Below are 17,782 nucleotides of genomic sequence, written 5' to 3'. Positions count from 1 at the left end.
GAAAGAGTGAGAGAGAGAGAGAGAGAGAGAGAGAGAGAGAGAGAGAGAGAGAGGGAGAGAGAGGGAGAGAGAAGGAAAGGAAAAGAGAAATGACGTGAAGATAGCATTAAGTGGACCAGGCTAATCGTGTCCTTTAATACCGTAAACCTGTAATCCGTTGATGGCATTTGAGCGCTTAATTAGTAAAAGTAGTAGGCGGAAGTGAGACTAATGAAACAAGCCAAGAGGATGATTAAGTAAAGGACTGAATAGTGTGTCTATTTACAAACTTTAAGATAAAACGAGCTTTCTCATCGTGTACCAAAACGGAAAGTGCTTGCATTTTAACGTACCCTTCATTAGTCAGCCAGGTGATACTATACTGATCTTTGGCAACTTCCTAAATACATAACAAAATTCGAAACAAAGCTCAATGATGGCTTAATGTTTATTCGTAGAATTAATTCTCTTACTACATTTGAATTCAAATAGAATCTTAAAATAGAAATATTTCTTTGTTATTTGTTAAAAAGAAATAATCCCAAAACACGAAATAGATATTATCCGTAAGAGTGAAGGAAACGATAGGAGTTTAATTTGTCGTTAAGAATGCACGTGAGTTTCTCGTGACAGGAAAGTGGGAGATCGTTAAACGGAAAGTCTTGCCATCGACCTTTGAGAGCCAATTAATGGAAGATGGAGGGACTTTGACTCGACTTACGAGGGAAACGCAATTTTCCGAAAGCGCTTCACGACGCGCGTGACATGTTTCAGACAAACGATCATACTCTTTTAACATAGGACTGTTAAACTTTACCTTCGATTTTACAAAGTAGAATTAATCAAATTTATTATATTGTGACAAAGTCGTTTTAATAACAAAGTATATAGATTTTTAAGTTCGTAAATATAACAATTGTGATGAAGAATTGAAACAAAAAAGATTAATTAAATTCGATCGAATTTAATTTATATATTTTTCTTATATATGTATAATGCTAAATGATTTAACGATTTTCTTACTTTTACATTAATCGGCAGAGTCCTTTAGATTGTAAAGAACGAAGTCATTGCTCGATTCTACTTTTTTTAGATAATTTAAAGGATACAGGAGAATGATTTTATAGGAATAAATAACCTTGAATTTTATTTCAGGAGTATGCTTCGAGTAGTACATGAAATTGGTAAAAACATTTTCTTCGTATTGTACGTCTAGCACGACGTAGAAAAACCAGCAGACTACATTCGTGAATTAGAAATAAGGTTCTCTCTTCCTCTTTATACCGTGAAAGCCTATAGCGACGGTAGGAGGATATATTATCTATTTTAGCCCTCGTGAGATGCGTCCTATCTTCTCTTGAAAGATGTATATACGTAGAAAGATACACAGTTTGACAGGGTATACTCGTCTGGAGAAATATCGGAGCTATATTTTTTAATTCTTTTCCTCTATTAATCTATTTTTATCTGCCGAGAGAGAGAGAGAGAGAGAGAGAGAGAGGCAGTACACACAGAGTGGTGTGGCAACAGATTTTAATCGTATCGATAAAACAGTTATATGATCATTCAAGTTGTGTCTGTTTCATTACCGAAAATTAAATGACCGATCATATAATAATATAAATATGATTTAGTTGACACTGCATTGACGCGTATCGTAAACAATCGAAAATGAGAGATCATCAAACGCCACGGCTCTATGCACGGAATAAAATGATTTGAGATGAAAATTAACAGAAAACACAAAATAAAATAAAATGTAACGAAATGGAATAAAAGCAGAGCCAACACGGTACAGACGACAATTTTAAATTCACTGCAGTCGTCGGTCCCACGATAAACTCGTGCGAACGTCGGTAGGTGAATTTTCGGTTAACGAATTTTTCTCATGCACCATATAATTTCAATGTTCTGCCGGAAATCGACAGACAAGCATGTTCTATAGTTTATTCAATAAACAACTCACGTTTCGGCAGATTAAACGGCGTAGATAACGATTGCAAATTCAATAAGTAAAAAAGAAAAAAAGAAAAAAGGGATTTCGACGAATGGTATAATTTTTGTTGAGAAAAACTCTGGGTCGAAGAAGTGAATCATATTCACGATATACATATTCATTAGATGTATGTACATATTCATAATATAACAGTTTTCGAGATGCATAGGTCTGAGAAATTTTTGGTCTTGAAATTTTTCTATGTCTGATTTAAAAGTCAAGTTCAGTCGTCGATGTAAGAAGGAATTGCAAAATATATTTCCTTCGTAATTTCGTACTTGTGCTTGCTCATTTCTACTTTAATCCTTTCTACGACTTAATATTCGCCCTCTCGAAAAGTTTTCATCACGATAGCACGTAAAAAGTTGACAGTAGTCGTTACTGTCGCGTACGATAAAAAGACGCACGGATCCTGAGGAGAAGTCTTAAAAGCGAGGGCAAAATATCAGCATAGGTCAACGAATTGTGCACTATTGTGTGCCTACTTTCTCTCTTTCTCTCTCTCTCTCTCTCTCTCTCTCTCTCTCTGTGTTGCTCTCTTTCTCATTGACTCTCTTCTTCTCTCTTATTTTTCGTTCATTCCACCTTCATATCTTCGGCATTGCAGTACTCGATGCAATTTACGTCTCTGCACTTTGCGTGGACGGATATTTTAGCAAAGTTCTTCCACCGGTATATCGGAGTCGCTTTCGGAGCCAGGGTGTACATACATATAAAACTTTTAGACATGGTAGTAAGAAGGAAAGCGAGAGAGTGGGTGAAAGAGATGGAGGTTAGGGATCTAGAGTCTAAGCGAAATAAGGGGAAGAGAGGAAGAGAGAGAGAGAGAGAGAGAAAGAGGGATAGTGTCTACAAGCTCCACCTGCTTCTTTATCCTCTTCTCGTCTCGACCCTCGCAAATACGACTAACTCGCGAACTAGTTTACCTCAGTCCTAACATCTCGGTCATTACATCACCTGAATCTTTCTGCTGCTCTGATCATCACTCGGAACTGGAATCTTTCCATTCTATCACACGATCCCTCACGGAATGACGTCTTCTACTTTTCCTTTTCTTTTTTCTTTTTATTTCTTTTCTTATTCCTTCTCCGTTTTTCTTTCGGGAATAGAAATTCCCGAGAAAAGAGAATAAAGTCTTCTTTTCTTTTTCTTTCTTTTTTTTTTTTTTTCTTTTTTTTTCATGGGAAAAATTGTTCTTTCCTTTGTTGGGTTTGACGTAACTACGAAATTGCATCGTAGTGTGTATGTTTTATATTTTTTTTAACTGTCTTTTACCTTTGAGATTTGTACGTTTTATCGCAGTTGGTTGGACTTGATAGGAATAGAAAATTAAAAAGCATTTCGTAGCTACAATATTTTTTATATTTTCTATCTTTTGTTTAAAAGGTTATGTCTCCGACATTCACATTTTTGGTTCCGTTTAAAAATGTCGATATTGTTACAACGTCAATATTCTATGACAAATTGATCTAGACTTTAGATTCGAATAACAAAAATGTTTTTAATATAAAATTCTTGACATAAAGAAGTATTTATAAATTTAAAAATAAGAAGCACGTAATATGATTTACGAAAGAAGATTTTTTGTGTATTCTATTTTTCAATCAATAAACATCATTAGACAGATTGCAAAAAAAACACGCTGTAAATATTAAAGCTTCTTTATATTTTATAACTTATTTATACTAAGCTGTACAGTGTATTATGTGTTGGCTGGGCGTATAGTGTATGAATAGTGTGGTACCATAAAGACTTCCTGATACTATCGGAAGCTTCATTAATGTTTATTCATCATGCTCTTTACCATACTTCGGTTTAATTTATTCGTTAATATGAAAAATTATTAAAACCATTTATTCGGATAAAAGTATTGTTATTCGATATTATTGTGATTTTGTAAAATAATTTTGATTTAACGATAATCCTATTACGATGACATTAAATGTTAAGAAAAATACGGTCCTTTAAAAAAAGAAATAAAAATCTCTATTTTTTCGTCATCCATGCATCGAATAATCGTTTTAATCTTCGAAGATACGATTAGATTGATAAGTCGACAAGATCATCACTTTTACTTCTTCCAATCGAAGACGAACTTATAAAGAAAAAGAGGGGGAATCTCGGATTGGAAAAGTGCATTAAGGATAGAAGGTTGGTAACTTTGGCAATTTTGCGGTGCGATCGGGGCATCGTGGTGCTGTCGGCTAAGAAGTGAGTAAGCCGCTTTATTACCAGTTGGTCGAGAGTTAAGACCTCTTTTTAAACCTCTTGAATCTTCTTTAGTAGTTCGATTAACCTTTCACCCGTAAAAGACGCTAAACAATAGACGATTCTTCTCTCGACTCTTGGAATTTCGAATATCTTAAGATTTTATGAATCGAGAATCGCCAAAAACTTATATTCAACAAAGAGAGTATCGAGTGAAAGAGTTAGGAAACTTTGGAAAGCACGTAAATAAACTAGAAATTCATTTTAAACTACTCCTACGATTAAATTTTGACTAATGAAAATAGTAGAGAAACAGATTACTTACTATCATTATAAATTAATATCAATAGTACGAAAGCGATGTGCAAATATGTTAATCGTTCTTCGTTTCGTCGAAAAAAAAAAAGAGATGCCATTAATTTCTCCAGCGACCTTAATAACTGTTTGTTAATAGAATTAAAACTTACATATTTCCCTGCGTTTATTTTTTATGATTACTTTAAAAAAGAAATTATCCTGTTTCCATGAGAAGTCAGAAAGAAAAGTCAGAGAGAAAGAGACCGAGCGAGATAGTGAGAACAATATTATTTAAGTAGCCATTTAAATTCCAACTGAGTGAGATGAATAGCTGCATTTAAATACGGACGAAATAAAGGTGAAGATACTTGCATTTAAAATCGAGCAGCATGGATTCCGAGGTTTCGCTTTTATCGCGGTTACCTCACCGCGTGAGGCTTCTATCGAAGCTAATACTTTACACAGTACCCACATACTACCCGCTCTTTCCTCCTATCGCGAATTGTTTCCTTCCTTTTATTTTCGAGAAAATTAAAAATGAGACTGCGTTTGACATGTAACAAATTGTTTTTCATCGGTCCGATCTCGCGTTTCAGCATTTCCTATAGTACGATATATAATATATTATATCGAAAATCTAATATTTAAGTACGTGGTTCACGAAGTCACGATTAGATTAATGGTATCTTCGAGATGTCAAAGAATAATGGATTTAAATTAACTTCGTCGAGTCGTTGGTGAAACGTACAGAGTTACACGCGCGATTATCTTTAATTTTGATTGAACGATTATCAATATTAGGTGTATGATTGTTTAAACATTTTTAAAATAATCATCCAACCATTATCTTCGTAATCTTTAAATGATCAATCATTATTAATTCAATTCAATTTGATATATTTTTTATAATACTTTCATAGTAATCTATAAAAGGGAGGTTTGTGACTTTTCGTTTTAAAGAGGCGAGGACATTTCGGAACGATCATCAAACGTCCTGAAATGAATTGGTCGATGACAAATGAAAGAACTTCCGTCGTTCGATCCGAGTATTTTCACAAGGCAACTTTCGATGAAGTTTTAAATGCTGATCTAGCGACAGGCACGCAGATTATGAATTCGAATCGTCAAGCATTATCGGATAAGAAAACTTTGGGTACTTACTTTGAAATCTCAAGATTTTCGTAATCAGCGCGACCGTCCTGAGAAAACTTGAAGAGCCACGAAATCTTGAAAAGATATTGGAATCTTTATGATATAAACGTCTTCTCGTTTATTTCGATCTAAAATAATCTCTTTCTCAAAATTTTTTTGTCTCTAAAAAAAAAGTATAATTTTCCCCAAGGGATTTTTATAATTCTGCATCCTACTTTCCTCTTATTTTCATATTTATATACGATACTCGGTATTATTATTTGTTTATTATTTCACTTCAGTTTCATTTTGTTATATAATTATATAAGACAAAGAGAAGAATAGCAACGGATACCCATTAGCTTTTATAACAATTAATAAGTTTATTAAGATTTTGTTTCTTCAAAAACGCGTCTTTATTTTCTCTTTGAAATAGAAAAGAAAAATTATAATTTAAATAACATTTTTATTTTTTTCAGAATGATTATAATTGATCATACAAAGATAATGTCGCTTAAAACTAATTCTTCGCGACATTCATGCGAAGAATTTTCTTCGAATTCTTTTGAAATTTTTGAAATTGTTGGTATTATCAAATAATTTTTTTTTATTCTTTGTTTGATTATTTCTTCCTTTTAAGCCTGTGCATATCCATGTTTATTTTCTTTTTCTCCTTCTTCTACTCTTTTTCTCCCTTTTCAAGTTTAGCTCACATTATAGAAGATTTGCTTATCGCGCTGGAGAAAACGGTTTGGCTCTATGCCAAGCACATCTTTCGCATCCGTCGTAATTCAAAATGGTCTGTTCTTTACCTTCATCTCTCTCTATCCTTCTCTCTTTCTTTCTCTTCCTCTCTTTCTCCCTTCTTCTCTCTTTCTGTATGCTCTCTATATATAAAATAATTAAATTTTTCAACGAAATTTTAGAGATTGGCCCAAAGACTTTAATAAGAGGAAATTATTTGCCCTTTTTCTGCTCCTATGACGACTCTCACAGATTATTGATTATAAAAGGTTCTTTAAATAATAGAAAAGAAAAAAAAGGAAACTAAATTTTAACTGCGTTATTTCTTTCTGTTAACATAGTAATTATTGAAGAAAATACTGCACAAGCGTTGAATTGAAGTTCTCATATTGATTTATAATATTATAATATTGAATATTATCATATTGAATTATAATAAAGTATACTATACATTGAACCATGTCGAACGTATTAATAATATTTCAAACTATTATTCATCTTTGTAAATTTTCCTCTGCTACGGTCATTATTCATTTACGTTAAAAACAAATATTGTATCAGTGTATGGTACTGTAAATTTGATGATTCAATGATGTAATTTCGATAGATAAATTGCTTCTGATTTTCTAATTGTACAACTACTTCAGATTGTTCAATGCAAGCATAATGTACTTCCTATTTTCATCAAATAACAATTTTCAATGAGAATTCATTGACCTGGACTCCTTTGACCAAGTTAACTACTTTTGTAATGAAGCTCGGAGAAACTTTAATAATATCTGAATTTGAATAAAATATACACAAGATTTATATTTTGTAATTTACATTAATATTATACGAAGAGGAATCAGCAAAAAAAAAATATCATTTTAATTACTACAATAAATCCAAGTCCAAATAAATTGATGACATACAAAATAAAAGACTCGATCGTTGATTTTCGAAGGTGTCACAGGATGAATTGAAAACGGTATCTTTCGTCGATCGCATTAAAGCTCGAATGCTTGCATTGCTAACTCGGCAAGAAACTCATCTGCCTTCCAATGAGAAATCGAAGACTGCTCTTCGTTGGCCGTGTAATTAAGGACATCGTTAAGTGCGAGAACCCGATTTATCTGTGACGATTACCTTCGAAGTTATCCTCCTCCTTTCTCATCCGTTTTGGTGAGAGCCAAGTCTTCCAGGAGTTTCGATCAGTTCCTTGGTGGGTTTGTTACTTTGCAAGCCGTTGCACCCGTGAGAGGTAGCTCGAATGCGATTATAACGAATTCGTTAGCTAAACTTAGACAAAGTAAGTACTTAAATCTGCTTTTACTAATAGTGGAACTAAAAACTGAAGTGTGGAGACTTTGGATAAGAATATGTTAAACGTCATCAGAAATTTATACGAGAGATCGTTGTTTAACCGATAAAAAATTCTTTTGGTTAATCAATATTCCTTGTTGTATTAATTAATTTAGGAAACTGTGATTTTCTTAACGAAACTACCGAAAGTTCTTACACTTCAATTAGAGTTTCCAATCTAGCGAAGACGAACACTTAATTACTGGCGAACCACAAGACCGATTGTATCTTCTATCGATACTAATTGAATATTCTTCGAATGGTTTAAGTTTAATTAGACGTACGTAAGTACATCGAAATAATGATAGATACATATATGGTGTCGAACTTGGTTAGTCTCTCCCTCTCTCTCTTTCTCTCTCTCTCTCTCTCTCTCTCTCATGTTTAAATAAAATTTAAAAAAATTATTTTTTCAAATAAGAATTTTATCGGGATAATATGTTATTTATCGTACTGCTCTTTTTCTGTTACAGAAAACTACGAGAACTGAAAATAATCTACCGTCGATATTTACTCGTGAGTTATTTTCTTCTTTTTAATACTTCTTTTTTTATTTAACTTTTAATTTTAATCTATGAATTATGATTATCATCATGACATATATTTATTAAAATATATATATATATTATCTTGATATATGTAAGATATCTCTTATGCATATCGCGAATAATGCAATTATGAGATTATAAAAAGTAATACGCAAATAATGCGAACGTAATGAGAATGTATTATAAACAAAAATTTCCACCTTTCTCACTTAGAAAGTTACTCATAAATGTTCACTGTCGGATGTCCTTGGAGAATGGTACGTCGTATAAAAATTTTAATAATGTTTTATTATATTCACATACATATACACACAGCGGATATTCTTTCGGTAAATATAATCATGGCAAATTTGTATCTATATTAGTGTATATTCATTTCTGACATAAGCACAAATATTGTCTAATAGTTTGTCAAAATAAAGTTTTCATAACGTATCATAAATTTGTATGCAGAATAGAGAATGAGTGATGCGATTATTATAAAAGCCATGTTTTAACATTAAATTACGTTCAAAAGAATCTTTCATATTGTAAAATTGCTTAGAAAATACGTATTAAATGTAATAAAAAATATTATCTAACTAGCGTATTGTATAATCACATTAAATACTTTGGAATTAATCGTTTATCTACTCAACTTTAAATCTACAACTTTTGAATCGTATTATCGAATTCACGAAAGCGGATCGCAAGTATTCTAATCGTCTAAACGATCTACCTGAAATCTGCGGCACGTTTTGTACAAAGGCAAAACCATACGAAGGATATCTAATATACGCACGTGAGCTCGATATTCCTCTAGATTCCAGCATCATGTTCGATAGTTCGCGATGTTAATTCCCGATGGTAGATAGGTAGTTTGCGTTTCTGAGCTAACGACATTTCTCAAATAGCAGATTCCGAAACCTTAGAATGGTAAACAGTACCTGGAGTAGTTTCATAAGTCAAGAATCCGTGTACCGTCTAGATAGGCACGTGCTTGGAAAAGTCACGTTTTTTCGCATAGGTTCAACACATTCGCCATAAAAAGCTCGTTACAACGGTACTTGGCAGAGACTACAATCTTCTTCGACGTGGCCATTTGCGAAGAGAACATCATTTTCATTCTCTTCCCTTATATTCTCTTTCTTTCTCTTTTCTTTCCCATTCCTTTTTCTATCACGTAAAACGACGATAATGATTTTTTATTTTTATTTTTATTTTTTTTTATTATTTAACAACGATTACGTCGAAAATTAATGGATATAATTTTAACAGGGCGATATAGGACAGCGTAACATTGTCGTGTTATCAAAAGGAAGCGATGAATGGTAGAATTCGAAGTGAGGGAGAAAGAAACGGCAAGGTAACGCAGAGAACAAGAGGAAAAGAAATAGGGTGGAACAAACTCGGCAGGTGAGTTCCGTGCGTGTGATTTCATGCGAGGAAGAATTTTTTTCCGAAATACGAAGATTAATCGTGCCAACCTATGGTCCGAAAAAAAACCTATAGATAAAAAAGAAGAACGTAGTAGCGTTAAAAGTCGGTGAAATAGAGGCAGGGTTTTTGAGTGATAGAGAATTCGGTTTCCACTCTGTATATACATTATAAATCTTTTTCCTTTCTCTTGTTCATCCATCCTCTTCACGATAGTTCGTTTGTACTTGTGTTAAAGTCGTGACGGCCAAGAGACCTCTCTTTTTTTTCTTTATCTTTTTTTTCTCTTTTTTCCTTTTTTCTCTCGTTTTTCCTCTTTTTTTTTCTTCTTTTTCTTTTTTTTCTTTTTTTTTTTTTTTCTTTTATCATGCACGTGGCATTGAATTCCGAAAGATATAAAATATATAACGTCGTTCGGAAGGATGCCATTCTGGATGTGTCCTATTTCGTATGAATATCGAACGTAACATCGCGAACTGGACAGAAAATCCGTTCGACTTTTCTCGATTGTGAATTATTACCTGTTCTATGGAGCCTACGATATTTTTATAGGTGATCGTATTTCGTTACTTTTATCTTTTTCTTTCTTTTTCTACCTTCTGTCGATCTACACCGTCGTTCTCTCTAGTCGTTTGAAGCTTTTAGCATTCTTATTCACGACACTCTTCACTTCGTTAGACTTTTATGGCACTACTAGTATTCTTTCTCTTTCCTTTTCTCGTAATTCAATCGATCAGTACGAAAGAATTGTATTCTTAAATTTTATTCCCAACGTATTCATGTTTTTTTCTTTTCACAAATTTTTTTCTATATCTCTGATCGTACTCATACTTGATAGAAGAAAATTTTTTATTTATTTTCTTTTTCTTTTATTTTATTTTATTTTATTCTTTTTTTTTCAAGTGGATGTACGTAAAATAACAGAAATTATTTTAACGCAGATTTTCGATTACTTTGCCCTTTCTTTCTTTCTCTTTTTTTTCTCATTTTCACTTATTAGTAGCTCTTTTTTTCAACATAGAACAAAGATTTATAATAAACCAATAACTTTTTTCTTCCATTTTAGTTATGAATATGCAAGCAGAAACTACCTAGTTTCCTTTGGTATTGGATAATTACGCTTTGACGATATGCGCTTGCAATCTAATTAGAAAAAGTTTTTTATTATCATGTCTATATTATCGTAAAACAACACGCACAACATGGAAACGTGTTTTCTATGGTGTTCCTCGAAATATCCATTTTATTTTAAAAGATCTATCGTTCTATCGTTCGATCGATCACATACTTTATTTTCAACTTGTAAAGAATTCTAATACGAAGGAGAGTTAATAAAACTATCGTAAATAACATTATTATCTTACTCAATTACAAAGACTTTATGCGAAAATTTTTAAATTTTTTCAAACGTTCGTGACAACACATAAACAACCTGTTATTATATCGAATAAATACAAAAGAAAAAGTAAATAATCGGATTGACAGTAGCACTATATAATAAACGACGAGAATGATAAAAAATAATCCCAATAAATTTGTACTGTGGCCACAGTATACCAATTACAGATAGCATCGAAACGAGCGACCGATCTGCGCATTTTTTAATAATACTTTATTACCTTCGTATACCAAGCTTCTGGGATCCTTTTGGCATGCTGCTGCCAGTCGTAACATCACGTTCGGTTGAAATTAATCTCGCACGCGCTTAGCACAAACAAACCGAGGAGAAAAAAGAGCGAAAAAGAGAAGAAGAGGAAAAAAAAGAAAAGAGAGAGGAAGAGAGAAAGAGAGAGAGAGAGAGAGAGAGAGAGAGAGAGAGAGAGAGAGTGGGATTAATAATACTCGGTATTCGACTATACCGTAACGAGCGCAGGCGCACTCGCAAGCACACATGATGGGGTTAACTAGAGAGGGTGTATATGACGGACCGCAATACATATATATATACTCACAACGATGACAGTGACAGTAATACTGGTTGTGGTGGTAGTTGTTGCGACTGTATATTACATTATTAATAAACTGGATATAAACTCAGTGACAAAATCACACGCAAAATGCAAAATGCAAATGAGACATTAGTCATTCCTTCTCCGTATATAAATCCATTGGTTGTGCTTGCTACAGATTGTAAATTACAAATGGAGGACACAAAGGATTAAGAGAGAGACAGAGAAAGAGAGAGAGAGAGAGAGAGAGAGAGAGAGAGAGAGAGAGAGAGAGAAGCACGAACGAGATGGAATTAGCAAGGCAGACGATACGTAGGAGAGATGTGAAAAGATAAAGGATAAGCAAAACTGTGATAGAGAAAGAGGGAGCCCACGTAACTCCTTTCGAAACCGGCTATCGACTTACATACCTGCTCACGCTACGCCCACACTACGGTACGCCTTCACGTAATCTTCTCTTCTTTTCCGTCGACCGGAAATAACACCGTCGTGCAGCGAACAAGATTGCTGGATATCGTCGGGTTCAGAGATCGTATGAACGATCGATTCGATTTCACTCGTTATACTCGATTTTATTCGTATTTTCAGATATTCTTCGATTTTTCCTTTGGCTATTGGAAAGAAAAAGTGTATATATCCACTTTCAACAATTTCTTCCATATATGCTGTATGTAATGAGAATGGTTTAATACGTCGGAAATTTTTATATTGGAATTTATCATTTTATTTGTAATATTTCAAGAATTTAACACGTTTCAGTAAACAAAACAAAAAGGATATTATATTACTATATACATATATCATATACACATAAGTACTTGATATCTTCTGTTGTTCCTATCATATCATTTGTATTTCGTTCGATTCGATTTCTCCATATAGAGATCGTATCTCGACAAAGTTTGACAAGAAAAGCGACGGATAAATGTCGAGGAAAAACCATGAGAGATACGATCGAAAACGTATAGTTCACTTTCTTCTTTCGACATTTGATCCTACTTTTTGGTAATATCATCGACGGCAACAATATTTTCTCATCCAATTCCAATTTCACATTGTACAAGAGAAACGAAAAGAATAATACGAGATTGAACAACGTATTACGATCTTTAATATCCTGCTTTTTTTTTCGTTCCTGTTGACTTTCGCCGCTTGATAAAATACCTTGAAGAAACATCCAGCTTGATAAAACTTATCACATTTTTCGCAAAACTATAGATACGTTTATTTAATGACCTGCAATCAAAATTTTTATCAGTTCGGTTATCGTGCCGTTGTATTTTTTCTTGTTTTTTTTTTTTCCTTTTCTTTTTTTTTTTTATCTTTTTACTATTTAACATCATGACACAATTTTAAATTAAACCACCTTCGTTACTCGAAATATCAAAAAGTTTAAAAAAATTTCGTATAATCAGAATTAAAACAAGAGTATGATTGTCCAACGATCGTTATCTTCATTTCACGTAACTTCTTTTTTTTCAATCCTTTTCCAATAAGTCTTCCTTTCCTTTACCTCGTTACTCGAGGAACCTCGGAAAAGAACTTTTTCCACCTATGTACCTGTTTTCCGTATCGTTTCTTCTCACTCTCCTCTCGACGGGCTGTAAAAGAGTCCCTGGCGAACACTTTCTTCACGTAGAATCCTATTTCCGCATAGAAGGGCTATCTAAAATTGTGATAGTTCGTTTACAGGGACAATTCTGGAAGGAAGATATCGATCCGTCGCATCGATCTAGGACAGTTCGTTCTAGTAGATCGACCCCAAACTCTTTGGGATATCGTATGTTCTAGGGTGACCAACTCCTCTCTTACCCTATTTCTCTCTCTCTCTCTCTCTCTCTCTCCCCCTCTTTCTCTTTTGCATACTACGACAACTTAGTACGAACATTAATCTATGTCTAGCCTATCGAGCACACGTAAGTTGGCATAGACACGTCAGCTACCAGCGTTATTTTTACTTCTTCTCTTTTACACTTTGTCTGTTTCTCTCTCGCTCTCTCTTTTTTTCTTTCTCTCTCTATCTCTATCTCTCTCTCTCTCTCTCTCTCTCTCTCTCTCTCTCTCTCTCTCTCTCTCTCTCTCTCTCTCTCTCTCTCTCTCTTGTTCTAATACATTTATATATAGAAGATACATAAGATATTTTTTAAAAGAGGAAAGAGAAAATAATAAGATTATTTCAATATTTCATATTTTATTAAAATTAAAGATCACTGGAAGTATGTTAAATCGAAGTATGATCAATGTTGAGTGCATCACTTGAATTTGAATTGCAAAATCCAATTTTTTATGGCGAGTTCGTTAAATGTTTGAATAGCTTTCGGTAATCGCATATGCGAGAACGCATAATGGCCAAAAAGAAAAGATACGATGAATTAAATGCATACATTTACATATACAAATATTTTCGAAAAGTTCTTTTCATGTCAAAGATCATTGCCCAACTGCTGCTTTCGCTAACTTACTTTTTTATCTAGAAATACCGACTTGATGCTCTTATCTGTTTCTCTTTTAAATTGCATATCTTGTATCGTATATCGTCTATTTTAGGTACAAAAAAAAGAAACGAATGAGATGAAATAAACGGGGATGGGGATGGCAATTTCGACGGATCGAAACTCATCCTCCTATCGGAATTGAATATACGAGAGAGAGAGAGAGAGAGAGAGAGAGAGAGAGAGAGAGAGAGAGAAAGAGAGAGAGAGAAGGATAGAGAAGCGATAAAGAGGTAGAGAGAGATCGAAAGAGAGAGAGAGAGAATGAGAGGAAAGGGAACGCGAGAGTCATCTGCTAATTGACTGACCGATGGATCTCAATCGATACGATTTTGACGGGCAAGTTACACTCGAGAGAATTATCGCACGTCGAGTTCCATTAGTTTTCAGGTAAAAGCTGACAAATAGATTTCCATAGGAGTGAAGTAATCCAGAAGCGTATAGGGACTAACTGACCTATTCTTCCAAAATTTGCGTTTTCGCATCGTTATCATGAATGCGGAATATAATCCAGGCTATAGGAATCGATTATCATTGGACGATTTAGAATTCGTGTAACTGCGAACCATGGGATTAGAGAACAGAGATGATTATAATCCTCTAGGGTTAGGAGAAATGAAAAATCAATTTTTATACAAACTTTTGAAAAAATAAAAGAATTGAAAAATTATAGGAAAAGTCGTAGTATAGAATGAAATATAAATAGGAAAGAGATAAGTAAGATTACAAAAAAAAAAAAAAAAAAAAAGAAACGATAAGACCGAGAAAAGCATCTTAGAACTCTTAAGGGTGCCGCACTTGCGAGGCTTACCTTGAGTAAGTGACAAAGGGACGAAACAATCGATGATAAGTCGAGTTCTCGAAGAAGAAGTGGACGTATTAGTAAGAGTAAGGCGTTGAAACGTTTCCGATACATAGTAGCTTAACGCGATCCTTTCGTCTTTCAATTTTATCGTTATTTCCTGTATAACGGCAATCGCGTGCACTTATATAATGCATAATTTCTTTATTTTTTTAATCTTTTTTTTTCCTTTTATTCAATCGCAATCGAAAATAGTTCATTTACGTTTAGAAAATACACTTTTTATCCACAATTAATTATAAAGTTTGTTAAAATTCATAATATACCCAGAAGAATACGCTTTTTATATCTTGGCACACATTGATGTTCCATCGAAAGAGCGAGAGAGAAAGAGAGAGAGAGAGAGAGAGAGAAGTAAATGTAGAGCTTTTCTCTCTTTTTTATCGATAAAAGCTAGTCATAGTTTAAGAATCAATATTGAAATGAAAACATTGGAAACTTCATTAATGAGACTATTATATTTTTTTCTTTTTTAATAACCATCGTTTATTTTTCTTTTTTTATCGACGAGATGTGGTTAACGTTTTCTTTTATATTTTCTTTACATAAGACGTATTAACAATTATTTGAAAATCGATAATTCGTAAGACTTGAGTGAAATAAAGAGAAATACTCTATACAATTTCTTTTGTTCATTAATGGAAGTACATAGTCGATACCGGATGAGAGATAGGGTCCGTTTATAAACGACAGGATGTCGGCTTTGTAGACGAGTTAACGCGCGCGCACGTTTTAAGGACCGACGATGTTCGCTCGACGAATAAATATTAAGGAGCCACAAGCCTCGTGATTCATAGCCCCCGTTGTTTCGTTCGTCGATCTCTCTTCCTACTTGCAGTTAGCTAGCATCACGGATAATGAAGATGCATGGTCTTGCGGAGAACAGGGTGCAACCGCTGCGTCCGAAATTATTTAGATCCGAGATTATTTAGACTCTTACCGACACGATAAACGATATAACCTATTCTCCTTTTCTCCTTTGAATCGGTTTCTTATGTTTCCAAGATTCTCCAATGAAAGGATAGTATTTGTTTTTAATTATTATTATATAAATCTTCTCATGAAATAAATTTATCTACTTAAATATATAGGGAAAAAAATGTTCTTTTATCGAATCTCGTTTTATCGAAAAAAGAAATACGATTCAATACGAAGATTTTTATGAATCATACGATATTTCTATTAAAAAATGCTGAAGATAAAAGCAATTTGAAAATCCATAAGAAGATCGACGATCGTTATCGATTGAAATAAGCGAAGTAAGAAAACAACGATGGTGAGTTGAAATGATAAAGAAAAAGACAAAAAAAAAAAAGATAGAAAAAGAAGAAAGAGGATATAACGAGACGGAAGGAGGCTGGGAAAAGAAATCTATTGGAGTTCAACGAAGTGGACGCCGCACTGTCTTTCCGATTTATCGGTTATTCGCCTTCTCTTTCCATCTAGATCTTCTCTCCCACCCAGACGAATGATCGTTTCTCTCACGGTTGTTCGCGACTTTATGTCGCGTTCACCCTTCGTGCCATGTTCATAAGAAAGAGAAAGAAAAAGGATAGAAAAGGGTCGTAATCGACGGCAAGGAAACGTGCTAAAGTCTAAAGCCGATGGTTCGTAACGAGCAACGTTCTAAGTAAGGCAAGCGTAAGTGCTTCTTTAAAGCGTCTCGTAGGTTTGATCTTCGATTATAGCGTTAACCTTGATCCGAGAATACAGCTCGTGTAACACCCTGTTTCCTATCGATTAAACCTATCGTACCGGTGTATCTAACTATAATAGCAAACATTTTTTTCACTGAACGATGCCTTAAATGAAAGCTCTATTTACGCGATAAAAGAGACACGTCAATGCACTTCAATTCAAATTGCGCCTGTTTTTCGCACGATGACAATGTCAAGACGAGTTAATTAAAATGAATTAAAAAGAACGAAATCGTTTTATTTCTGAATTAATATGATTAATGATCGATTTAGAGTTTTACCAAATAATATGAAATTTCACATGCTCGAACGAACAACGTCGAATTTAATGATTTTCCAAACGAATAAACGTTTTAACATCTTGCCCAATATCATCACGTAATCTGTTCATTTATTTTTTCAATTCCAAACGAATCTACTTGATGACGATGCGTGGCGAAATTAATCTCTCAGGAAGATTAGAGACGTGAAGATAGATTTATCTTATTTTTCTTCTTATTAAAGATTCAAAAATCGTAAACGAGAAGAAAGACCGTGGCATTATTCATAGTGTTGAGCTGGGTCATAATTTAAAATTTTCCAATAGCATGTGAAACGTTATCTTGGGTGGATCGTCGCCGGCATAAATCAGACCGCTGCGTCGTAGAAATAGAAGTAGCGTTGGAAAAAGCAAAAGAGTTGGAAAAAAGATGGAAGAAAGCTCGGAGACGGAGAGAGACAAATGTGTCGACTCGATATAAGGGATATTGTCGATCGTTGTCAGGACTAACGCGAGAGATTCGCAAAGAGGGGAGAAAGAGGGAGAGAAAGAGAGAGAGAGAGAGAGAGAGATCGAGAAAACGGAAGAAGAGTGTGTATGAGGTTGTGCGCATCACGAAATGCAACGAAGTGTATCGAAGCGTATATGAAACTGCTCGAGTATCGATTTCGAACGTGGTTTCTCTGTAGGTATATAGTATCTATTGATAAAACCGGATCACACGATATGTACCGCTCTGAATTTTTCGTTGTGTTCTCAGTAGTGCACGTATACAAGAGAGAGAGAGAGAGAGAGAGAGAGAGAGAGAGAGAGAGAGAGAGAGAGAGAGAGAGAGAGAGAGAGAGAGAGAGAGAGAGAGA

At 34.0% G+C, this 17,782-nt stretch overlaps 1 protein-coding gene across 12 annotated transcripts in view; it reads left to right on the top strand.

The window, feature by feature from the left end:
- LOC124957665 overlaps positions 1–17,782 on the top strand; it is a 241,037-nt gene that overhangs the window by 135,455 nt on the left and 87,800 nt on the right. For 7 of the 12 annotated variants that reach the window (XM_047514785.1, XM_047514783.1, XM_047514784.1 and 4 more), the window contains 2 exons: positions 8,173–8,215; positions 9,505–9,642. The exons of 1 other annotated variant lie outside the window; for it this stretch is intronic. In XM_047514785.1, coding sequence (XP_047370741.1) covers positions 9,551–9,642 — 92 coding nt within the window. In that variant the 5' untranslated portion in view covers positions 8,173–8,215; positions 9,505–9,550. The remainder of the gene's footprint in view (positions 1–8,172; positions 8,216–9,504; positions 9,643–17,782) is intronic. 4 more of the 12 variants (XR_007103702.1, XM_047514787.1, XM_047514786.1 and 1 more) reach the window with 1 other exon arrangement.

Source organism: Vespa velutina, chromosome 2 (assembly GCF_912470025.1).
Source record: "Vespa velutina chromosome 2, iVesVel2.1, whole genome shotgun sequence".
Taxonomy (NCBI): domain Eukaryota; kingdom Metazoa; phylum Arthropoda; class Insecta; order Hymenoptera; family Vespidae; genus Vespa; species Vespa velutina.
The sequence above is the reverse complement of the archived record's forward strand: the minus strand, read 5'-3'. Positions and strand labels throughout refer to the sequence as shown.